At 33.2% G+C, this 25,397-nt stretch overlaps 2 protein-coding genes across 4 annotated transcripts; one reads left to right on the top strand and one right to left on the bottom strand.

Moving 5' to 3' along the window:
• Nucleotides 1–1,790: 1,790 nt before the first annotated feature.
• Nucleotides 1,791–25,397, bottom strand: LOC105339971 (syndetin). 2 transcript variants are annotated; one of them, XM_011445772.4, is made up of 28 exons: nt 25,235–25,397; nt 24,613–24,690; nt 24,110–24,214; nt 23,904–23,975; nt 23,671–23,795; nt 23,281–23,398; nt 23,137–23,172; nt 21,737–21,819; nt 20,634–20,775; nt 20,205–20,345; nt 19,813–19,942; nt 19,323–19,494; nt 18,791–18,889; nt 18,213–18,303; nt 17,016–17,039; nt 7,332–7,526; nt 6,596–6,699; nt 6,172–6,263; nt 5,735–5,826; nt 5,606–5,632; nt 5,203–5,325; nt 4,843–4,940; nt 4,347–4,443; nt 4,040–4,198; nt 3,359–3,480; nt 2,920–3,018; nt 2,685–2,775; nt 1,791–2,425 (listed from the first exon to the last, which is right to left on the bottom strand). In XM_011445772.4, the coding sequence occupies exons 1-28, from the start codon at nt 25,274–25,276 to the stop codon at nt 2,312–2,314; spliced, it is 2,871 nt and encodes a 956-aa protein (XP_011444074.3). In that variant the 5' UTR covers nt 25,277–25,397; the 3' UTR covers nt 1,791–2,311. The 2 variants fall into 2 exon arrangements, with proteins under 2 accessions (XP_011444074.3, XP_011444075.3); XM_011445773.4 differs by lacking the exon at nt 17,016–17,039 and having other exon boundaries at nt 25,235–25,396.
• On the top strand, nt 9,398–16,878 carry LOC105339970 (uncharacterized). 2 transcript variants are annotated; one of them, XM_034475817.2, is made up of 6 exons: nt 9,398–9,780; nt 10,233–10,306; nt 12,446–12,699; nt 14,036–14,207; nt 14,666–14,833; nt 16,254–16,878. In XM_034475817.2, the coding sequence occupies exons 2-6, from the start codon at nt 10,240–10,242 to the stop codon at nt 16,610–16,612; spliced, it is 1,020 nt and encodes a 339-aa protein (XP_034331708.2). In that variant the 5' UTR covers nt 9,398–9,780; nt 10,233–10,239; the 3' UTR covers nt 16,613–16,878. The 2 variants fall into 2 exon arrangements, with proteins under 2 accessions (XP_034331708.2, XP_065940426.1); XM_066084354.1 differs by having other exon boundaries at nt 14,666–14,917.

The following is a 25,397-nucleotide window of genomic DNA, read 5'->3' as shown; positions in this document are numbered from 1 at the left end:
GTTGTTTGTTTTTTTTTTTTTGTTCCCCACACATGTATATTATTGCATTGAAATAGGTATTTTTCTATGAAGGTATTGTTATTATTATATAGTGTTTTAGAGTTTACGATTTGGCAAGTGAAAAGTACACAATTTTCAGGATAGAATGCTTTGACTTGAATATCTTGAAAATTAAGAACATAGTTTTGAAGTTTTCATTAATGATAATTAATTGAAGTAAAAATGCACCATGCAAATAATGCTTATTTTACAGTACATTTGTATAAATTGTTAAATTATTAGTGCTTTTTTTTGTTAATTAATATTTTAAGGGTTATAATACATGTATTAACCTTTTTACATAAATACTTTTTTATATATTGATTTATTCTCTTTTTAGAAGTGGACAGGCATAGCCTTCATCCATGTAGGCTATGCCTGTCCACTTCTGAATGAGAATAATATTGATTAAGAGAATAAATACCATGCAATTCAACCATACAGTGTATGTGTATTGTTGTGAAATACATGTAAAGAATTTTTCTAGAGGATTTTTAGAATTTAGTTCAATGTACCCGGTACATAATGTTTTTTTGTCCAAGACATTTTTTTTCTTATGATCTGCAATATTATATTTGACTGTTATATCTACTTGATGTAAAAGCTAAGATAAAAATTAACTAAACTTGTTAGATCGTAATCAAATAAATTGAAATAATCTATAGGTATTTATGATTTTGACATAAAGTTGATCTGTTTGAATATTTCTGTTAGAAGTATTTTAATGTAATGACAGCATTAAAAATGTAATTAAATGATGTGAAAGTAAAGAATTAGTTAATTTCCTAAGATTATCAAATTAAGCAAGCTTAAACGTGTATAGATTTATAGACAAAACAGCATGGTCACATTTCAGAACATTCGAGAAATTTATAATATCTATATACTGTATACAGGGAAATTTTTATATTTTAGGAATTTGATACATGTAATTACATGTCAGTTCTCTTGAAAATTGGTTAAAATATTTATATAATACAGTAATACACAGTAACAGTAAAACCCCTTATTTAATGTAAATTTATTTTACTACCGGTATATCCTTCTGTTGTCTTCATTGGGAGATGAGCAACCTTGCTATATGATATGATAAATGGCAAAAGTTGTTTTCCTGAATCTTGTTGATATAATATTCATTTACTAAACGAGTCAAAATGATGTATGTTATGGTTGTGTAGCCTCTGAAAGTGAATAAATGCTTCATGCTTTTATCTTTCACATCGACTTTCCTTTGACGTCATGATGAAAACACACTGGTATATGTTTTGCATGTTTGTCTTCAGTTGGAGAAAAAATTTGCTATAAAAAAGTACGTATTGTACATCCATTTAGAAGGCATGAATATTCATACCCAGACCTTGATTTATATTTTTAAATTATTGTACTATTTTCGGTTATTTATAAACCTAGACTTAGTTGAAAATTTCTGCTCTTCAAACATTGTATCCAAAATATATATTCTGATTTGTTGCTAACAGCAAGTGATTTATTTAAAACTCTATTTATTACATGCAAGAAATTTCCATGTCTCATCAGTTGCAAATGATACCTTCTTCAGTCAAGGTGTGTTTATATATATGTACATGTATTTCTCCAAATAAGCATAATTGCAAGCGTAAATAAGGTTTTTGAAGAATGGGATGAACCAAATGTTTTTGACTGGCAAAGGTATGCAAATGGCAACAGAACAGGGTGTACTGTGTAAAATGGAATCACTCGCACATGAACAAAAACTGCTCAACAACTTTGGATTCTATACTTTGTGATTTATTATGTTTACGTACCGGTAAAAATTGTACATATAAACTTTAAATAACACTTATTGCACTATGTTTCACGTGTCACACACATAACAAATGAGTATCACAGATTAATGAACACTTGCATAAACAAGCATCTGAATTCAAGTATCTACAGGCAATCAAAATGCCTTACAGTCTTGATTTCGTGATACCATTCTAATAAAAATATACATTTAATGTGCATTATATTGAATATCTGATCTCGGAATGTTGCTTTGGCCATGTACATATAACACAGATATCATTATGTATATACATAATTTATCTTCTACATTTCTTATTCACCTATTTTGTAAATGAAATTTCAACAATTCACTTTACTCCTTTTTCACTCCTTTTCTTTACTGTAACAATTTGGTTAAGTTAGATTTCTTGTATCCAGTACGTGTTTAATGTATACAATTACACGTCATGCACCTCTCTCACATGCATAATTATCCACATCATGATTGATAGGCCTCGACACCTCATTATCGCCGGCTCCGGTCCATTTCCTCCACAATATTTATAAGCCTTTGTCTTGATTTCTTGTTAATATGGTCAACCGAGTTTATCAAAGCCAGTAACTGTTTGTTTGAATATTCCTGCAAAACAGACAATGTTATTTATAGGCTGAATGTCTTGAATGTCAAGATATTGAACCATGCATTGATGCTCATTCAATATACAAGTTCTGTGACATACAATGTACATGGAAATGTGGCATACATGTAAACAGTCCTTGTTTCAATAGCTTATTAAAGGTTAATCTAAAAGCTACTATTCTACAGCAACATGTAACAATTAAGAAGCCTTATTAATCTTTCCCTTTTTACCCTTTAAAAGTATATCTGACACCAATACCTTGTGATCTTGAAGCCAGGAATCTAGCTGACTTTCTGGGAGATAATAGGCCTTTATATAACCCTCTACAAATTCCTTCTCTGGAATAGGCCTGTAAAAACATGCAATACACAACAAGTAAATAATCTTTTACCCTGCATCTACATACTTTGTTAATTTAAAGCAAATGCTTCACCAATTAAATATGATTATCATTGATCGTTGCTCGATTATTTTGACCAATAGTCTGGCATACTTGAGATCCATGATAGAGTCTAATTTCATTAGAAACTGCTGATAGTCAAGCTGCATTAATGCCCTGCCCTCGTTGCTGCACTTTTTGGCATTTGAAAACCTAAAAGAAGTAAAATCAACATTATTAGACTTTACTACATAAATGTGGTAGAATAAAAATATAAAAACCTGTTGAGTGATGCTGTGTTTTTAATTCATCAAAACATGTATATCAGACAACACAAATGTTTGTAAGATTTAACTTTCTTACTTCTTCTTGACCAAAACAATGTCTTACTCTCATTCAAAAAGGTCAATGGAGAAATATTTACATACATGTATTCCACAGAATTGTTTTACAATGTAAATATTGGAGTACTTCCAAACACATTGATTGTACCGGTAATAGCTGGATATATTGTGTTATGATCTATGTGAGGTTTTTTTCCTGAAGTACTCACCCCTCCACAAACGTCCTGTTGGCCAGCCTGACACAGTGCTCCCACAGGGTGTGGTAGACGACCCGGGGGATGGGCACTCTCCTGTTGATCTCCACCAACTGGTGGGCCACCGACTCAAAACTCTGACAACAGATACACACCACTGTCATTAGTATAGATACACACAAGTGTCATAAGTAAAAACATGTATGTACATATACACATTTGTGTCAGTGGTATTATAAAACAAACCAAGAGAATATACATCTCCCAAGAAGTGAATAATTTTTAAGTTGCAGGATAAAAAAATATAGTTTTATTAGGAAACCTTGTGCTTTTTAAATTGGGCCCAGTTTTCAATATTCCAATGGTACATTTTAAAATTTAGTTTATATGCACAATTCTATGCGAATACATTCGAATACAGTGTAAATGTAAAGGATCTACGACACACACTTGATTCCATGACTACTCTCTCAATTTTTACACATTTTTTGCAAACATGAAGATGATAATAACTCTAACCTATGAGCTCATGATAAGTTAGCACTTGCTCTGAGCATTCTCTCTACCTGAGGCACACACAGTCAGTGTTTACTCTAAATATTCTGTCTATGTTGGAGTACATGGTCATGAGGTCCTCTGACCATTCTGTCTAAATAGGATGCTGTCTATTTGAGTGGTCATGAAGACAGGACTTACCCTGAGTATGCTGTCCACATAAGGGTTGTGCTGGGACATGATGTCCTTGATGTCCCATCGCACAGAAGCCATTTGACCTTGAACCTGGTCATAGTTCACCGCCTGAGCGGACACGCTCCAGTACACAGGTTTCCTCACTTCTTCCGCCATATTTACCGTCTGAAAATGAATCCCACAGATTAAATTATAATGAATTTTAATGTACAAGAATAACTATTTTAAGCAGTGTATCATTAATAAATAAATTTGTTTTTGATCATTAATATGAAACAGAAACAATAAAAAGAGTTACCGTAATTTGTTTTACCTGAGAAAAGAATTGTTGTAAGAAAGCTTTTTTATTGGTGGGAATCATGGCTTCTAAATGTGGCTGGAGCAGTTCTAGCTGCTTGGCAAGGAATATCCTTTAGACAAATAAAAAAGAAGATACATAAAAATATTCTCAGATAAAGTATCAACACTTGTTTAAGTAATTTTCTGTTGTTGCATAAATATAGATGACCTTGTGAAAGACATAACAATCTATTCATGAAAAAAATGAGTTAAATTAATTTTTTCCTCCTTAAGTTAATGTTGCTCTTACTTTCACATTCTATATTTTTTAATAGATGCTTTACATGCAACATGTGGCTGGTAAACGTGAGTTATGGAATAACATGCATGTTTAAAGTTGGTTAATCTGCTCTCAATCAGTAAAAGACAAAGCAAAAAAAAAATACATATCAAAGGACTCTTCAAGAACAGGTTGCAGATGTTGGAGATAAAAGAACCAATTGATTAAAGTGCATAATTATGGATCTTACAGAGATTCCACGGCAACAACACGCTCTGCTAATCCAAACAGTTGGTCCCTTCTGTGGAGATCAACAATCGGTGACAAGTAGGCTTGAGGCATTTTCTCCTGTGAAAAATAACCATATAAAACACCACCGTGTGGTACCACATTTACAGAACATGACATTAACAGAGATTATTAGATTAAATCAATTTTATCACAGTTTATACACGAGAACACAAAGCAATGTGAGAATAACAGAACTGTATCTGTAAATCGTTTAGCAGAGTAATTAATGTAGCTGTGACAGACAGGTACATCCTGACAATGATAAGACCTAACTGCCAGACTGACATCACCTGATTCTCAATGACCCTGACCTACTTACCAGGTTTTCGGACTGGTCTACGGGTGGGGCCCCAGGTACGGGAGATTCGGCGATCAGATTGTTATGGATTCTCTGCAGTGCTATGTTGAGTCGGTTGTTGATCGAGCGCTCATTTTTAGTCGTCTGCAAAACATCAAAACATAGGAGATTAATGCATTCCCATTAATATACCAAACTCCTTTGTTTTCTATGGGGGGAATGATCTACCATTACTCTCAACATTCTTCACCCTGAAATGAACACAGGAGAATAGTGTTTGTTTTTTCTGTTCGCTAATCAAACTGACTTTTCCTTACCATATATTATGGTATTTTGATGGGCTTTTTCATTTGATTGAAATAAAAAAATTGTCTACTATTCATTTGTGTGTATATGTGTCATAAATTTTGTGTTTCATACTCACCGTATCAGCACCAAAAAAGGAATACACCTGAAATCAGATAAAAAAAATTGATACCACTAAGAAAAAAAATATAAAGCACTCTGCTTTTACCAGTATATACCAGTACATAAAGATATAGTTTCAACTTACAGTGTAGAAATAGTAGTCAAACAGCTGGGACATACACAGTATGACATCAAATGCAATGGGCTTCAGTACTGTCATCATCTGCATGTATTTACCTGATGGGAATAGGTAAGATGGTATCATGCATGCACACTTATACCATTTTAAATTCTTAAGCAAATATATATATATATATATTCCAATTTATTGTTAAGCGCAAAAAATGTGATTTTAACAGCATTTCAGATAAGAATAGGGTCAGTTCATGTGTATATATACTGTTTTTATATGTATAATAATACATGTACATGGGATACCATTCTTTCCCCAAAAATCAATACATTTTGAAAAGTTTTCCTTTTCAATAACAGAAAAATTATTGGTAAAGAAAATTAACATGCTGATGTCTTCAGGCTTTTACCTGAAGATTTAAAAAAAAAATTATAATGACCTTGACCTACCTATGACCCTCATTACATTCAAGGTGGTATTTGTGACAATGGGAATAAACTTCTCATTTTTACTCTTTGAAAGTCGTCTCTTTATTTGCCTACTGTATAAAACAAAGAAAAAGAAAAAATGATCGTAAATACAACCCTTTACTTCTACAGAAACATTTATTGATCCGAGTTTTCATATACTTCAACAATTTGATAGACCAATTTAACACACAGATAATAGACCTCAAAAAATCTATTTCTTGACAAAATCATCAATACAACTTCTATATATCTCTGCAGCATGCAATGTTCTATTGATCAATTTCTCTGAGTTTCGAAAAAAAGAGAACAAAATTATGCAATCCCCCCCCCCCCAATCCCCAGCACCCCCATCCTGTTAAAGAATTGTGCAATATACACTATGAAATTAAAGAGTTCAAATGACCTGTTTGACCTTCCTTCTCCCGTCACTTCGTCAATATAATCTTGTTTCAATTCGTCGGGTACATCGGAATCACTGTCTGAAAGGTTACCGTTATCTTCGTCATCCTAGACAAAAAGGAGAAACTCATTTAGAAAAGGCTGCTGGATGAAGCACTCCACAAATTGATTTTCATGTTTGTGTAATTATAGGAAGACTGGCTTGTTTCGATGGTAAAGAAAGATAACATTACCATGTGCAATTGAATCACCTAAAAATGCCCTTAAGGAGAAGAATTGTTTCAGATTTTAAATTAATAATGAAAAGCATACCTCTGAAAGCTTTTAAAAAAATCTGATTAACATCCTCATGTGCAATGCTCTTTGCGAGATATGAATTAAAATCAACTTTCATTAAGCCAATATTACTTTGCCAACAAGTGTTGACCTCAAATCTATGCCCTTTTCTTTAAAGAATTCGAGTTGAGATCTGAGTTGAGTGATTTGATAATTTGGGGACAGCTGAACCAGAATCTCAAAACATTAATAATTAAAATTCTTTTTTTTTCATCATTTATTTTCTCCACTGCAAATAATTGCTGCTCATTGATTTCCATTAGAAACACAACATGACACAACTTCTTTTTTTACAAATAATATTAATTAATCAAACAACATAGTTTCAGACTTCTAATCAAACTAACGAGCCCATCATGCAAGGGATAAAAGAATGTAATTGAAATTAGATAAACTTTTATTACCAATGATCCTGCAAAGAAATCTTCATTTTCATCTTCATCAGGCTTTTCATCGAATGGATTTTTTGTGGCACTCTGCACAAAGTAGCGCCGCTTAGAAGGTTCCATCACAGTGCCACCACCTGAGGTATCTTCGGTGGTGCTCAAGTTCAGTGTTGAGTTAGGGGATTTCATCCATGACTTCATAAATCGGAATTCCTGTAATAAAGAAATATCATAATATTTCAAACTTACAGCAAACACTTCTCTTAATACATGTACACAAATAAATTTATAGAATTCTTTTTAACCTATTTGTAACTCTTATATGGGCATAAAAAAAGAAACTAAGATATCCAGACAAAATACTTATATGTATGTGCAATAAATTTAAAAGTAATCAACGTAATGTTTTAACTGGTACTGAAAATAATATTATCTAAATTCATTTAAAGTTAACTTTAATTAGAATTGGTTCATTGTCAACAACCATAATGTTGTATAATTTATTCAAATGACCTTACAAAAACATATTTATATAATTTATTCATATGACCTTACAGCGAATATCATAATGTAAATAAATGTATGTAAAAATACACCCAGCACTATAGCCAGAATAATGAAAAATGTTGCAGGACCACATTCTGAATATCTTGTTATTTATAGCCTATTGCATAGACTTCTAAAATTCAGCTTTCTAATGTGATACCAGAACATGCGCATGTTTATTTTTATGCATTAATCAAAACTCACGTGAGCATTGTGGCCCATGGGCCTCTATCAAAAATATAGGAATTACGTTGTCCCTAATGATCTTTTATCTAAACTTCGAAAATTGAAAATCATTCATTTAGTGCATAGTTATCAAATTCGTATTAAAATAAATGACATGTAGGCAAGTAGTACAAAGTGCTAGTATATGACGTTTTTCTTGCTTTTTTTTTTTTACCAATTTGATATTTTACTTGCCATGGAACCCTAGCAAGTAAAATATTAAAATCGTTAAAAAATAAACAGTCTGACGTTTTCCTGGCCTTTTAACCGATTTTTCAAAACGAATTTTGATAACTATGCAATAAATGAAATTATTAGCCGTTTTCCTAGCTTTATTTCTTGGCTTTATTTTATTTGCCAGGTTTTCCTGGCAAGTGAAATATCAAAATTATTTTATAAAAGCCAGATAATTCGGACAAACAGGTAACTAACTAGAAACGAAGTAAGGTTTTATATTTCTCATCAACACGGCTTCGTCATGGGCGTATATAAAAAAAAATCGGGGTGGGTGGGGAGGGGCATATCCTTGCAACTTTACTATCTTAATTTAATAAAATTCAATTTTAATAAGGGGACACCTGCCCCCCCCCCCCTCTTCTGGATCCACGCATGCTCGCGGTGCATACAAACAGCACAGCATGTGCATATCCACGCGTTTTGTTTCCGCGTGTGTATGTAACCTCAGTTTGTTGTTTATATCTACACATGTATCTACACAAACTCATATTCTAATGACAAGTGGGTCTATTAAATTTAACCTGCACATTTTTGGGTTTGTTCTACTTTACTTCGAAAGTTTGGAAAACACTTAAGAAATTCAATAGGCGTTTCTTTCTTTCTTGTTATATAGATTCAATTAACATTACCTCCATTTCATTACTTTTCATTGAGGAAGAATGCCATCAAGTAATTCCTTTTCAAAGCAGATTTAGCACTATATCAACATACATCATTATGTAACATTTTTTCCGGTGGTCAAAACTTTTAAGCAGGAAGGAAATGAACTTGGCGCTAAGTCTTTTATGGCTACATTGTAGCCTTTTGTATTATCAGACTACAATTAAATGATTATGGTTGAGTTTCAGTAACAATTTGCATGTGCTATCTACTCAAACATAAGCTTTCTGAATGCGCTAATCTGAAATATTTAATAACGCCAGATAGGCTCGGCTCGACTTACGTAAACTTCAAAGCCTACACTGTTAATTACAAATGTCTGTGGCGTAATTGATTATAAGAAGGAAATCTCGAACAACCATCTTTATAAATAAATCAATGATAATGGCGATATCGTAAGACACACCAAAACAGCAAAGCCGTACATTCGTCACAGTCAAATTTATGTGTTGAAAAAATCTCTTTTTTTTCCATATCGATCTAATATCTACGAAATGCGAAGCTAGCCTCGGAGAGAGGCGCGAGAGCTACAGTCCTCGACATCATTACATTCCCAGATAAATCACAATGTGTACGTCCTGAAAATGTCGTTCGCGAAACTCTAAGAATCCGATTTGACATGTTTTAATCCCGATTAACTGAGCAGGGAGAAAGAAACTGGGTTTTGCTCTATGTATCAACAAGTGAATCACGACTCATTTCCGTTTTCTCTTCAGTGGTATCTTCCGCTTGGCCGACCTTTTCCAGTTTCAGTGTGAATAAACGAACGGGGATATAGGCGTGATTTTCTAACAAAAACGTATGTATTTAGAACTACAACAGATTCTTGTTTTGTTTAAGTCCGTATAAATTATTATCAAAATAATCATTTGAATTGATTCCTGGTTAAAGAGAAGTAACCGAATCTGGTTAATTACATGTAATTGAAATCTCAGCTGCAGTTTTATTTTCACAACCACATAACACGTGTGGTGCCAAGATCCGCTTCATATTCTCTGTTAATCTAACTTCAGTATCTCTGTAGTCCATAAAATATTATAAATCGATACATCGACTAGATTTATACAGACCAATTCTCTAACGACCTACTGCCCTTCTCAATGTCCTTGTCGGCAAGCGCACGGCAAAAACTACACCCTATCATCGACAAACAATTAATCACGTATGAATCACAAACTATTATTGTTTAGTGTTTTTTTTTCAATTATGATTAATAATTTCTTCTTTTCATGTCTCTATTTTTTTTCCTAGCTTCACAATGGCAGGATTATCTCAGGCAGTCATCTTCCTCTGGCTCTTTCATTGCGCGTTAGCGCAAAGAATGCGTGAGTAAAAATAACTCCAACTAACACCCACTAGTAAAACTCTACTTCGATAGAGGATGTTGATATTTTTTCTTTCTCCCAAGCACTGACCTTCAGATGAGATATGTTCGCGAAGTCTTAAAAAACAGATGTCAAGATTCCTGATCGAACAGATCAAAGTGGAATAGTCACGTGGGAGATAACTCATACATGTAGAAATATTGCGTCAATAGCTTCAAGCAAATTTTGTGAAATATATAAAGACACTTGGAGAAATGCACTTGCAGACAAAGCAGATAAACAAATTGGTAAACTCAGAACATATGCCCTTTTCAAAACAAGATTTTGTAGAGAAACATTTTTCTGTCATTCACAATCCTCATGTTTTAAAATGTTTTACCAACTTTAGAATTAGTTCTTATTCATTAGCCATTGAAACTGGTCGCTATAATAATACTAAATCTGAGGTAGAAGATGAAATTCATTTTATATTTAATTGTACATCAAACAATACATTAAGGAGACCTTTTATAGAATCCTTGGATAGCTTATGTAAAAATTGTAAAAATCTATGTAATAAAGATAAGTTTATCTGGCTAATGTCTAATAAATGTGATGTTATTGAAATTTTTGCAAGCTACATTTATAGTTGTTTTCAGCTGAGAAAAGCCTCATGTTCAACTGAGACTGTCATAGACTCATCTTTTATGTAAATATAAAATCTCATTTAGAAACCATCTCTCTCTGTGTTAGTGTGTAGGTGTTGTTAAATTTCTTATAATTATTTTTTTTGTTTTGTTTTGTTTTTTTTTTCTTTGTTTTTCTTTACATGTACCTTTGTATGCCCTAAAGGGCCCAGAATTTGGAAATAAAATTATCTGAACTCAAAATGAAAACTTTCAACCCCCCCTTTCCAAATTGGTAAACGGTAATACCATAGCCCTAGCTAAAACAACTAGCTGAGCAAACATATGTTTTTGTTGACCCCTCATTGATAAAAGGAACAGAAAATTATAATAGATGTGAATAAATTATTAAAAAATGGATATTAATAAAGGAAAAAAAAAATCATCTCTCTAGTCTTTCATAGCAAAACTGATACACTGGTTCAAAGGAACAATTTGCAACCATACATGTATGTTTCTGGTTGACCTTCAGAAATAAAACGAATTGGAAATTACAGAAACTACAAATTAAACAAAAATGAAGCCTAGCAAGTGCAGCATTTTTAGGAATTCGTTATTACATCAGAGAAAAGCAGATACACTGAACGACTGTTCATAATAATATACTAGAGACGATAGTTATATTTAATCAATCAAGTTATGGCTGCTGCTATGTAAATGTCTTTTCTGAGATCATGTGTCATATTTCCTGCCCTTTTCTCTCATTGATTAAATTCGTCATGCAAGAAACATATTAAGTTTGCTCTACTCAAAAAAAATATCTTTACTTCCATGGAGATAATTTCCTTAACGCCCAACAGAAAATTATTTAGTCACAGATCTATGTTATCATGAAAAAAAGCCTGAACATTGTCTGTGAGGCCATAGGATTTAAATTAAAAATTGTCGTTCTTTGCACATAAACAATATAGTAATTTTGGCATCCCATATAGCAGTGGTTAAGAAGATTACTTCTAAGACAAATAAGACACAATCAAGCATTTTTCACAAAGAGTATTGTGCCTGATAGTTGTCCAAAGAACACTTTATACAAACTAATGCTGGCAGTCATAACAAAACATCAACCTTGTAAGCAGACATGCATCACCTTCTTAACTTGCTTATGCACAATGAGATAATGCTGATGTATTTTGCTAGACATATTACATGTATTAAATCCACATGTATTTTCTTTAATTAGAAAGGCAATGACAATAAAGCAATGATATAAAAGGGTTTGGTAATGACAAGGAAGGGATAGAAAGAAAAAAGACTGACATTTTCATATTAAAAAAAATTTAAATTTATGTAGTGTAGATATAAATTTAATTTCTTTAAAAGAAATAGACAGGTTCCCTAGCTACAACCTCATGTTAATTTTCACATTGATGTGGCAGTAACCATGACAACTATAGAGAAAAGATAGTCGTTAGGATTTTTTTTGTAAATATCAAAATTTCCCATACTATAACTTATAGTTTGTGAAACGTTTCAGTTTATATCAGTGGATCTACGGCCGGTATGAACAACACGTGTGGAGGGAGCTTCACCCTGGCCCCTCGCTCCACAGAGAACGTGACCCTTCTGGTCAGCAAAGACCGCCTACCCAGGGGCTACTGTGAGGTCACAGTGGGAATCAACAACTCTCAGAGATGCAAGCGCCAGATATGTGTGCAGGGAGCAGGTACTTTAGAAAATACTGGGATGATCTTCAAATTTACACCCAGTCCTAGTGGCCAACCAGATGAGGTGGGTTTATATCTGATTCTCAGATTTTCTTTTTTTTTTTGGTCCCCTTCGGCATTATAAGAGTACCGTTTGTTAAAATTACTGTACATCATTAATATACATGTATATGAATTTTCATTAAAATCAGACATATCAGTACATGTTCTGGCAAGGAAGGTTTTAAATTGGCACATACTGTAAATTCCTTATTAAACGCGAGTAAATTATATCTGCGTAAAATCGCGAGAAGCACCCGTCACAGATTTTAGAATCTCGCCTTTATTTTCTTAGGGTTGGGGACTATAGGAAATATGGATAAATGTTCCGCGTTCGCGATTTTATATTCTCCGGATTGGATAAAATACAGTGGGATCGTAGAATTAAGTACTCACAAAATATAAGGAATTAACAGTATAAAGACACTCCTTTTTTATCTGATTGTTGGATGATGTTAAACCTTTCTAATGTTATACATGTACTTGTTCACTTCATTTCTTTCATAATGTTACTGTAATAAACTGGGAAATATTCATCCCTGGTTTCTTTTTCCCACATTTTGCCCTCATTGTCAGCTGGCAAATTTAAGACTGGACGAATTCAAATGTCTCAAATTATCTATCATTGAAACACAACATTGTCTGGGCGAATTCAAGACAAGGTGAAAGTGTTTGCACATGATGAGGGAGATATACATGTAACAAGTGATAAGCTATCAATGTGGCAGCAAACCAGGTTTTCTTTTTATGTGGACTGAATCCATAATCTATTTGTCAACGTGAATTGATAAACACTACCGGTACCTATTCAGAGAAATGGAGTACCCTATACTAGTATGCAACATTCTGCGAGAAAATGACTAAGTTCGACAGCTAGTATTTTTTTCATAAATTATTGAAAATCAAAACCCAAGTAATATGCACATCTATGATATATGTCCAATGGTACTGCAAAACATCATTTGCTATTTTGAAAACTGTAGGAGGAGTTATCCATACAATGGGGGTACCCTATATGCAATATTCTGCAAGAAAATAACTAAGTTCAACAGCTAGTATTATTTTCATGAATTATCAAAAATCAAAATCCCAGTGCTATGCACATCTCTGATATATGTACAATTGATCAGCAAACCATCAATTCCCTTCCTTGAAAACTGGGGAAGGAGTAATCCGTGCATTAGGGGTAACCCTTTAGGCAACGCGTCCCCACGAACCCGCCATTTTCACCATTTCAATAACCAGATTTTTTGCTTTAGAAAACCCTGTTAAAAACACTAGGTGAAAATAACCCTGTATACAATATACTTGTTAATTCATTATTTTTTACAAATTGATTTGAATTTTCTTATTGATTTCAGTACAGGGGACCATATACAAATCTCACGAGTGGAAAATGTTTTGATGCATACTCATTATTCGTCAACATTAGTGAACCCGAGTCTGTCGGTAATAACTTTGACTTTCAACTGACTTTTCGTCCCACTTGTAATGACAGCAACTCAGCGTCTGACATCGCTTCATCCGATGCAGGTAAATCTTGTTCACTAGCTGCTTCACAAGAAAGTACAGCCATCCAATATCATGATTTATATAGAAAAAAAGATTGTGAAATTTATCCTAATCAAGTAAAAAAAGTCTAATGGACAATGTAGCACTGCAAAATCCAAAAACATTAAAATTCTTAAAGACAATACCGTTAATTGTTTGATTATTGTATCAATTTGATTTAGTATTGCTTCTTGCAATTTAAAAAAGTAAAAGAAAAGCATGGTTATAAGTACTGTATACTTCAAACAAGCAAATTTTCAATATTTCATGAATTGATAGGGAAAAGACTTGTTCGTATACGTTACGATTCTTTTCTCCTCAACAGACTAAATGATTCCATACTACATCAATATAAATAATGATTCCACTGTTTAAATGTGTCATAAATAATATAGGCTATCTCTGACTATAAGAGAGGAATGTGTATGTTGTATTTTCAGACAGCCAAGCTCTAAACACAAAGGAGGAGCTAGAGAAGGCCGTGATTCTGACCACTGTGTATGGGGCCATTACAGGGGTCTGTCTGGCATTCTGCTTCCTCATCATTCTCTTCATTACCTACTGCTATTACAAGTCCTATCCCTATGGCAACAAGAAACGCGAACCTGGTAAGAGTCTAGCTCTCTTCATTCTCTTCATTACCTACTGCTATTACAAGTCCTATCCCTATGGCAACAAGAAACGCGAACCTGGTAAGAGTCTAGCTCTCTTCATTCTCTTCATTACCTACTGCTATTACAAGTCCTATCCCTATGGCAACAAGAAATGCGAACCTGGTAAGAGTCTAGCTGATCTCACATGAAATACTGCAAATATGAATTTTTCTGTGGAATTCTACTATTTAAATGTGTACTTTTTTTTGTGGTATCATCTCACAGACATTAAATTAAATTGCATGAATTCAGAAAAGCGCAAAAATATATGTACCTATTTTGGAATCCAACCAAAATTCAAACCCATAGTTAAAAAACAGCAGAAGTGCATGTACTGTAAATTCTTTATATTACGTGATTACCGGTACTTAATTCCGTGATCTCACTGTTTTGTATCAAATTGCGAGAATATAAAATTGTGAATGTGGATCTTTTATTCTTGATTCTTATAGTTCTCAACTCTAAGATAATAATGGCGAGATTTTAAAATCCGCGTAGGATGCTTCTTGCAATTTTACACCAATATTAATTCCTCGCATCTAATTAGGAATCTACAGTATTGTTTATCATTGAACTTTTCTTATCAATCACCCTGGTGGCAAAGCAATTATTGAAGTCTGTTATAGGTTGTTTTGTTTCAGGAAACATATTTGAAAAAATAGGTATCCTGAAATTGTATTACTCGATCATCAGTTCAACATTAAATAAAGCAGAATTGCATACAGTTGAATTTAGATATCTCGAACACTGATATCTAAAATTTAACGGATATGTTGAATTGATTTGTGAGCCCCAACCACTTATTTTGTAAGTAGTTTACCCTCAATATATCGAATATTCAGAAATCTCAAAGATTTAAAACAGTCCCATCTAGTTCAAGAAAACGAAGTTTGACAGAGCAAAAGTTCATTCTACTGGTATATAGTTTGTTAATGTGGAGAAGGAGAGAAGATTACATTATTAACAACAGTAGTTTATGATGATCGATGTACATGTACTGTGGAATCATTAGAATTTGTGGTGGCTCAATTTTTGTGGTATTCGTTAGGTAGCCCTCCCCTTTGACTTTACATCCTCAACAAAAACCAAATTGGTTTTTGTTGAGGATGTAAAGTCAAATTGGTTTTCGTTGAGGATGTAAAGTCAAAGGGGAGGGCTACCTAACGAATACCACAAATTTAAAAAGAGAAATCTTTCTTATTGAAACTGAAAACATGCTGTCACATCCTTGAATTTCAATCCCCTTGAATGAGCAAAAAACCCAAAATCCACGAAAATTGGCCCCCACAAATTTTAAATGATTCCACAGTATATGATAATAAGAGATAATATAAATATACATTTGATTTTTTCATTGTATTCATTCTTACAACAGTTCAAAAGAAACAAGCACCTGCCAGCTCAGACAAAAAGGACATTAATAAGGAGAGAAACATGGAGGAGATGAAATTACTAGGACCTGCGGAGCCAGTCGGTGATTCTTCAGGTCTGGGTGTATCTGACGGAGATGTAGTGGACTTGGAGGAGGGTTCCAGCTCAAAGAAAGGGGAACCAGATAGTGGTGAGGAGGAAAAGCAAGAATCAGTCACTGTGGAGAAGGAAACCACGCAAGAAAATGTGGAGAAGAGCGAAGGAAATGTGGAAGAGAAGAAGGGAAATGACTTTGTAGATGTGGATTTGAAAACGCCAGAAGCAGAGAAGAGCCTGCAAGCTGCCTCATTGGATTCAGATTAATTAACATTGGACGTAGAAAAAAAAGTTTTGATTTTAATTCCAGTATGATATTTTTATTTTATATCTGATAAATAAAAACCAACATTTAATACATGAGCGCAAACTAGACATAACTGAATACCTGTAATTGTAGATTGTCGGATAAATGTTGTCATGAAATGTGTGTAAATGTTGACCTGTGTATAGTAGCTCAATGGAGTGTTTAAAATCATGATGTTCATGGGTTTTTTTTATAAAAAAATAAAGAAATTTTATAATTCTTGCAATTCAACATTCTGAAGTCATTCACAGAGAAGGAAAAGCTGTATGTTTGGGGAGAATGGATAAAATTTATGTTATGGATAACTCATGAATCAATAGATCATGCAGAGGTAATATATTAGAAATTATACTGATTCCTGACCTGGTTTATCAGCTGTGTTTTCCCCTGATAAGACAATGAAAATCATCTGATTTGGGTTGTATGATTATGGTATATCGTCTTGGTAACCGAAATATGTGTAGTTCTTGGAACAGCCAATGTAAATACAGGGTTGTGATCATCAGAGAACTCATTTCATAACAAACCGGATAAAAATTAATATCTGCTGTTGCATACTTAAAATTTATATGCCAAATGCTTTGAGAATTTTGAGTTTTTGTTGTTGTGTATGGATGCTCCATTAACTCGAGTGAATACTGTTTACAAGGAAATATGCCCCTTTTTTTTTTTGGCCCCTTTTGCACTTGTCAGTGGGCGAATTTAAGACTGGAAATTCCAAAGTCTCAAGTTATCTCTCTTTAACCAAAACTGTGTCTGGGCGTATTCTGGATGGGCGAAACTGTTTGCAAGTGTAGAAGCGCAAAAATTAGAATGGGCGAAAATAATGCTGTATACAGTATGTTTTCATAGCATTTCAATTATTTAAGTAGAATTTTAATATGGATAATCTCCTTTTATTGAGTTTTTTTAATTGAGTATAAATATTGATAAGATGTTATTTTCGTAATTTGCATCCAGTTCAAATTCTTAAAAAAATGGTTCCAGAAAATGGAGTAAGGAAGCATTTTATTCACGTTTCATAATCACTGTTGATATGATCATTGTTAACATTCGGCAAAAATATATCCCCAGTTTATGGTTTAATCAAAACTCAGAGGCATCAATTTTTATGGATTTTGTGAAAGTCACATTCTCAAGGATAAATGTGGCCAATAATCCTATCAATACAGTGTAAGTAGATATTAAATTGCACATCAATAAACATTTTATTTTGTGGATTAACTTGACAAATAAATCTGTGAAAATTGGTATTAGAACCATTTTAACAAGGAATTGGATTTTCAGTAGGACTAACTATCTATTTGTTGCATCAAAACAAATTAAAAATGACGCTGGTTTCAAGTGGAATATACACTGATTGCATAGTCTTAGCTCAAAAGCCAGAAAAATCTTGTTGATTTCAAAGAGCAAAGGCTTAGTGGCCTACGATGAAATAGACAGGCCTACGTCACATTGTTGTTTGACACCAACTACCTCTTGTTAAAATGGTTCTATGTTTACAAAGCCACAGTGATATCTAGAAACCAAGCAGGCCAATACAATAACGCAATGCCTTACCAAGAGCTGTACGTAGGAGAAGGATAGCTTGACAGGACACAGTTCCCAACCCTCGTTCTCCAGAAACATACGCAGCTCCTCCATGCGGTACCTGTGGGTAAATTGTACCATATATTACACACTGTGACAATATTACTGTGTTATGTTTACTGTGGATTCCTTATTATACGCAAGGAATTAATATTAATATCCGCATAAAATCGTGAGAGGTACATCTCGCAAATTTTATTTTTCGGACCAATGTAAACTAAACAGAACTACGATAAAAATTCAGCTTTCGCGATTTTATATTCTTGTGATTTGATGCAAAAGGGTTGAATCGCGGAATTAAGTACTCGCGTAAAATAAGGAATTCAGAGCATCATATATGAGACTTATCATAAGGATCTACAAATACATGTACATGTACATGTACATAACTGCAAATTTTTATTCAAACTTGTTCATGTGTACATATGCTTTAAGTCAAAGTAGTGAAAATACTTATTTGGGAGTTGATTTTTTAGCAGCATTGTTTGACCAACGACTGAAATGAATAACAGCTCTAGAAACAAATTTGATCAGTTCCTGGTCCTCACCTGTGGTGGTTTTTGAAGTAGTTCAGACTCTGTTGTTTTAGGGAATCCTGAAGACCTTCTGATTTGCTCTTACAGAATTCCTCTCCAATCTCTATCATTCTGATGTTGAATAAAAAAAATATTAATAATTGTTAGCATTTAATATATAAAAGCATATACTGTAGATTCCTTATAAAACATGAGGAATAATTGCCCATGTAAAATTGGGAGAAGCACATCTTGCTGATTTTAAAATCTCACTTTTATTTTTCAAACAGATTTCAACTCAGATTTCATATATAGTCTTGTGATTTAATGCAAAACAGTTGAATCGCAGAATTACCGGTAAGTGCTCACATAAAATAAGGATTCTGCAGTATTCAAATTATTCTGAGTTAATCTGTATTTACAGAATTGTAAATATAGTTCTGTAAATCTAAAGTACATTACATTCCATAAAGTGTATCTATTCATACAGGCATCACATGTATGACATTTACATATATTTTTGCATATATGGTACATAAATGTATATGCCATGATCTAAAATCACCTGTTGACTAGATCTAGCACGCGGATAAATTCCTCCAGTTTGAATCCGGATAAATCTGTTCCTAGCACATAGATCTTGACTTTCGACTGCACATCTTGCCAGATCCGACTGAGCCCGTGTTCCAGCTTCTGTTTGATGTAGTGTTTTGTAAAGTCTGCTTGAGCTTTACCATCTACAAACAAGAACAAATTGTCTTTATTATATTGTTAATACATGTAAATTATTTCTTCTTTTTTAAATGCATGCAGATAAGCATGTAATTAAAATTTGTTTCAACCTTAGTCAAATTGAATGATCCATTAAATAATCAAACAATTTCTTGGAATAAAAATCCATATTTAGTACCCACTTGTAAAACTGTTGAAAAATCCAAATTAGCATAATCAGTTATTGAGGATTTCTCATTTCAAGACCATTTGGCAATACATAAACATGTTATTTAAAGCAAGATAATGCATGATGAAATTCTTAATCTTTAGTCTTTACAGACCTTCTGTCTCCTCAGACTCCTCTTCATGCTCCTCATGCCACCGCATTGTCTTGTGATAGCTCCTCATGACCTCCCATAATGCTTTGCTCAGGTCAATCAGACAGGGTGTAAAACTTTCTTGTGTAACACTCTAATGAAAAAAAAATATTTCCTTATTATGCAATACATGTATGACTTTGATACACATGAACATTTTATTCAAAAGACAAACTGTTTTGTTGTATGCAGAGTGCCTAATGTTACAATTTGTAGTTATATGAGTAATACATGTAGAAATCTCCTTCTCATAAACTGTGCTCTTCGTGCATATAAAATTGAGAAGGAATATGTACACCCAATTTATCAGCTTTATGTCCACAAAGTAGGCCACATCAGCAGCTTATAATCCTTACCTTACATAGATCTGTATACTGTCTCTTGTGGAAATTTTCTCGTCCTGTACCAGAACACAGCTCTACGTATCCTAGCACTATCTGGAATGCTGTGTTGTGTATGGCACTGGTAAAATGCATGTGGAGTTGGTCCATAGCCGTCTGGAAAAAAAGTATATTGAATACTGAAAAGAATTTCTACTCTTTGCACACCTAGAGATAATTATGCTCTGACTTTTCGAGCATTTTTTTTTTTGTCATTTATATATTTTCTCTTTCCACAGTACGAAATGGAGGTAATACATTACACAGAGAACCTGTGTAACAGCCAAGCTTAACTATTAAATTTGAAAAAGATAAAACTTCATTCTGTATAATTCACTACATTCAAAAGATAAACATACTAAGTATATATTTTTCAACAAGATTTATGACTAAATTTCCTCAGACCTGAGTTTTCCCAAGCAGCCTGTAAGCTGTCTGTACTTTCTCATAGTGAGTCTCATCAAAATTGCTGCAGGTCTTGGACAATGCCACATCAATCTGTTCCTCTATCATCACAAGTGTATCCTGGAGTTTGGAGTTCAACTCACTACAATGATACTTGAAATATTAATAGATTGTGTATATTGACCTGATAAAGGTTCTGTGTGTATTGACCCAATACAGGAAATTGTATGTGTGTATTTACCAGATATAGGAGATTGTCTGTGTGTATTGACTTGATACAGGTGTTTATCTGTGTGTATTGACCTGATACAGGACATCATCTGTGTGTATTGACCTGATAAGGACATTGTCTGTGTGTATTGACCTGATACAGGAGATTGCCTGTGTGTATTGACCTGATACAGGAGATTGTCTGCGTGTATTGACTTATACAGGAGACTGTGTGTATTGACTGGATACAGGAGATTTTCTGTGTGTATTGACCTGATACAGGAGATTTACTGTGTGTATTGACCAGATACAGGACATTGTCTGTGTGTATTGACCAGATACTGGAGATTGTCTGTGTGTATTGACCTGATACAGGAGATAGTCTCTGTGTATTGTCCTGATATTGGAGATTGTCTGTGTGTATTGACCTGATATAAGACTTTGTCTGTGTGTATTGACCTGATACAGGAGATTTTCTGTGTGTATTGACTTATACAGGAGATTGTCTGTGTGTATTGACCTGATACAGGACATTGTCTGTGTGTACTGACCTGATACAGGAGATTTTCTGTGTGTAATGACTTATACAGGAGATTTTCTGTGTGTATTGACTTGATACAGGAGATTGTCTGTTTGTATTGACCAGATACTGGAGATTTTCTGTGTGTATTGACTTGATACAGGTGATTGTCTGTGTGTATTGACCTGATACAGGAGATTTTCTGTGTACATGTATTGACTTGATACAGGAGATTTTCTGTGTGTATTGACTTGATACAGCAGATTGTGTGTATTGACCCGATACAGGAGATTGTCTGTGTGTATTGACTTGATACAGGTCACTTGATAGTTATCACTGACCTGATAAGGACAATGCTACTGTATGTACTGACCTGATACAGGTAAAGTGTTTGTAGGTGCTGGCAGCTTTTTGGCACTCTAAACAAAGTTGAATGGCCCCACAATAATCTTCCTCCTAATATCAAACCGCAAAAACTATTAGTGCTTAATTTTAAACAATTATGTGCATTGGATATGTGATTTTATTTTCTATTGGTTTAACAATTTAAATATGTCTGAGTTAAAAGACACAAGACTATTTGAAAACTGGTTGGTGAAGTAGTAAACCTGACCTAAAATTATTCAAACAATAATTTTAATACTAATATGCATATAAACAAATCTGATGAACTTTGACTTTTGACCCTAAAGATCAATAGGAATCATCCTGTACATATAAAGGTAGCACTACTTTTAATATGAAGTTTGACGCTTGGTTCTTAAAATGATAGTAAAAAAAAAATACTATAAGGTTCATTGAATGACAGACTGCTTGACTGACTGAGCAATGGACCATAATCTTTCAAGAGACTACTATGTTCAAAATTCATAACAATCTTGTTCCTTCTTATCTAAAAGACATAACTCCTGAAATTAGAAATGTCACTTCCAACTATAATACTAGAAACTCCTCAAACTATTCTTTGCCTAGATGTAGATTAGAAGCTTTTAATAAGTCATTTTTTCCTGACACTATTAGTAAGTGGAATAGTCTGAATAATAATACCAAGGAAGCTACTTCGTTAAATATTTTTAAGAAATCACTACAGAGCAATTATACAAAACCTCCTAAGTATTTTTCTTTTGGTAAAAGATTCTTGAATATCATTCATACGAAAATAAGGCATAATTGTGTTCTCAATTGTGATCTTTATCGGTGTAACATAATAGCCAACCCAATGTGTTCATGTGGAAGTTTAGAAGATGCACATCACTTGTTCTTCGTTTGTAAAAAATATTCATCATTAAGACAATCATTTATGTATAATCTTTTATCACTGAACTTTTTGAATATAATTGATGTACATTTGTTACTTTGGGGTGACAACACTTTATCTTATGATGAAAACATAAAAATATTTAAAGAAGTTCATACATTTATACAAAAGTGTGGTAGATTTATCTAAGTTTTGAAATTATTTGCATAACTTTCTTATCCATCCTAATTCTAATTCTAGATTTAAAACTAATGATTTATTTGTATTTCATTACATGTTCTATAACTGTTATCAATGTCAACTGGCATTGTATGGCACTGTAATATATTATGTACAAGGAGAGGACATTCTAAGTTTTTGGAACTTGTGTCCAATCCTTTTGGCATTAGTCAATAAAATATGTTCAACACAACACAAGAGACTATTTTAAAAATACTTCTTCAATAATATCTATTAAAATCTTAAACTTTATTTTTGTTAAAAGTATCATAAATAAGCTATAACAGTTACTGTACCTCCATTAGTTCTCTTAGTCTCACATCTGTTCTTTGCTGAAAGAAGGGAAAGAAAACAAATAATTATTATGATTTTTGTGCTAAAAATTTCAGTGAGAGGTCTGCTTACTTCTTGAAAACCAATTCTATTCTATGAATGTTTACCAATGTTTTGATGGTTCTCAGCGACTTCATAATGCTAACCAGCTGCTGCCTCTTCCTATAATTGGCCAACATGTTCAGACTAGCTGCAGTAAAGGTATCCCTGGCAGATGACAACTGTCTGAAAATAGAAAAACAAATAAAAATTGTTCATATAATACAAATGCACCTAACTTCAATAATACCTAACAGAAACACATGTAAATATACTGAACATTACACTGTACACTGTAGGTCATAAAATAGAAAGAGGAAAAAAGACTGACAATTTTCAATAACAACATGTACATTGTACATGTAAATGTCACTTCATGTACTTGATATTTTACTTATCACATTGAGGCATATTTTAAAACATCGGCATTAGCTTTTGAATAAAGAAAAACCGCAAACCTCCTGCCGTTGGCACAGATAACAGTGGCGTATTGTAAAGTCTTCTGGAGGTCCATCACCCGCTGGAGTTCCCGGGCGTACGCAGGGTGGTTTTGAAGAACCAGGTCCGACACTTTTTTTGAAACCTACAGAAGCAATTATTTACTTGATGCTAATGTCAGAGATAAGAAGGATTTTGGCTTTTTTTTTTAAATAAAAAGAGGTAATAGACAGCTGCCAAATACAATTCTTACCACTTGCAGTTGTTTTCTGAGTCTCTTTCTATCTAAATCAATGTCACCTAAATCCAAGACTTCTGGGAGTTTCTGAAGTGGGAACATAAATAAATCAGAAAGCGCAAAGCAAATCATCACAACAAAATCAGTATTAATCAGATTTTCCTGACAATAAATATGTACTTTATAAAATAGCAAATCAGCTATGAACAGTTACATCTTACCTGTAATTCATAATGACTGGTGTCAATGCCCTCGGTGTTGTAGTAAACTTTATCAATACCATCCAATATCTCTTGCTCTTCGTGGGGGTTACTCGGTTTAACTTGCTGCACACAAAAGATGGTTTATCATAAAATGTAATTTTTTGAAGCAAAATCTTCCAAGGGGCATTTTTTTTATTGATCTTCATAGTGTTTTTATAATTTTCTTTAAACAATATTTTTTTAAATCCCATGAAATACTAAGGAACAAAGCTTTTTAGAAGAGAATTTTCTTTGGAGAGGGTTTACATAGCCTGTTGCCCAATCCTCTTGAATTATCAATAAAATATGTTTAAATCAATTAAGAGATATTATTCTTATTTACTGGTATTCATAATATAAGTACAATGATACATGCAAACTTTTGCATTATCCAGAGTGAGTCATGCACTACGTGCATAAGATATAACATTCATGAAATATAATACATGTAGTACCATCAAGTGCTTGTGACAACCCCTCACCTTATATTTGGTAACTACTGGTCCCCCGGTGAATGAATCATGGTTTATCACTTCCTCCGTGGGGGATACAAATGTATCCTGAAATCAGAGAAATATACGTAACTGATATTTTTTCTACTTTAAAAAAAGAGAAAATAAGCAGTCATCTATTTGTTTATAGATAGATTATTTGGGTATATATGAAATTTCAAGACAGATAATTCAATGGATTAATTTACAAATATGCAATACATTTTTTTTAAAAGAAAGAGTGGCTGATTATAAATATTGGATTTATATTATGATGACATTTCCTACCTTGTTTTATTGCATATATTTGTGTAATTGATTTAAAGCATTTATAAATTCAGATAAAAAAAATATTTTGTTGTTAACGCCCAACATACCCAGAGGCAACATATTAAAAACATCTAACGGTTCATACCTGGTGAATGATTTTGTGAAGTAATTTATAAAGCTATCAAATAAACTTCTGAATAACTGATAAATTGTGCGCTCAATCTCCTATTATCTAATAATCAGTTACGTGAAATCATTTTCTTAAGATGGAGTAAATTCGAGCGCATGTGTTTATCTAGCTGCTGACACGTCCACGTTAGTTTTCAGTTTGCAAATGACTTACCTGCTTTTTTAGAATTGACTTTATCTTATTTTTTAGGTCCATTTTAATTGTTAATATAATGGAGTTAAACAAAAATGCAGTTCATTATTTTTGTCAACTAACAGTTGTCTTGTATGTTGACAAAAAAAAATTGGACAACTACGAGCAGACAACCCACCCGGAA

This window comes from Magallana gigas, chromosome 5, assembly GCF_963853765.1.
Source record: "Magallana gigas chromosome 5, xbMagGiga1.1, whole genome shotgun sequence".
Taxonomy (NCBI): domain Eukaryota; kingdom Metazoa; phylum Mollusca; class Bivalvia; order Ostreida; family Ostreidae; genus Magallana; species Magallana gigas.
The sequence above is the reverse complement of the archived record's forward strand: the minus strand, read 5'-3'. Positions and strand labels throughout refer to the sequence as shown.

Bases quoted from the DNA above. Each gene is read 5' to 3' on its own strand.
- LOC105339970 (XM_066084354.1), top strand. From the start codon at position 10,240: ATGGCAGGATTATCTCAGGCAGTCATCTTCCTCTGGCTCTTTCATTGC. The intron at 12,700-14,035 runs GTGGGTTTATAT...TATTGATTTCAG, and splicing joins CTAGTGGCCAACCAGATGAG to TACAGGGGACCATATACAAA. The intron at 14,918-16,253 runs GTAAGAGTCTAG...TTCTTACAACAG, and splicing joins CAACAAGAAACGCGAACCTG to TTCAAAAGAAACAAGCACCT.
- LOC105339971 (XM_011445772.4), bottom strand. From the start codon at position 25,276: ATGGACCTAAAAAATAAGATAAAGTCAATTCTAAAAAAGCAG. The intron at 23,399-23,670 runs GTTTGCGGTTTT...TTCTATTTTCAG, and splicing joins ATCTGTGCCAACGGCAGGAG to ACAGTTGTCATCTGCCAGGG. The intron at 18,304-18,790 runs GTGAGGACCAGG...ATTTACCCACAG, and splicing joins TACTTCAAAAACCACCACAG to GTACCGCATGGAGGAGCTGC.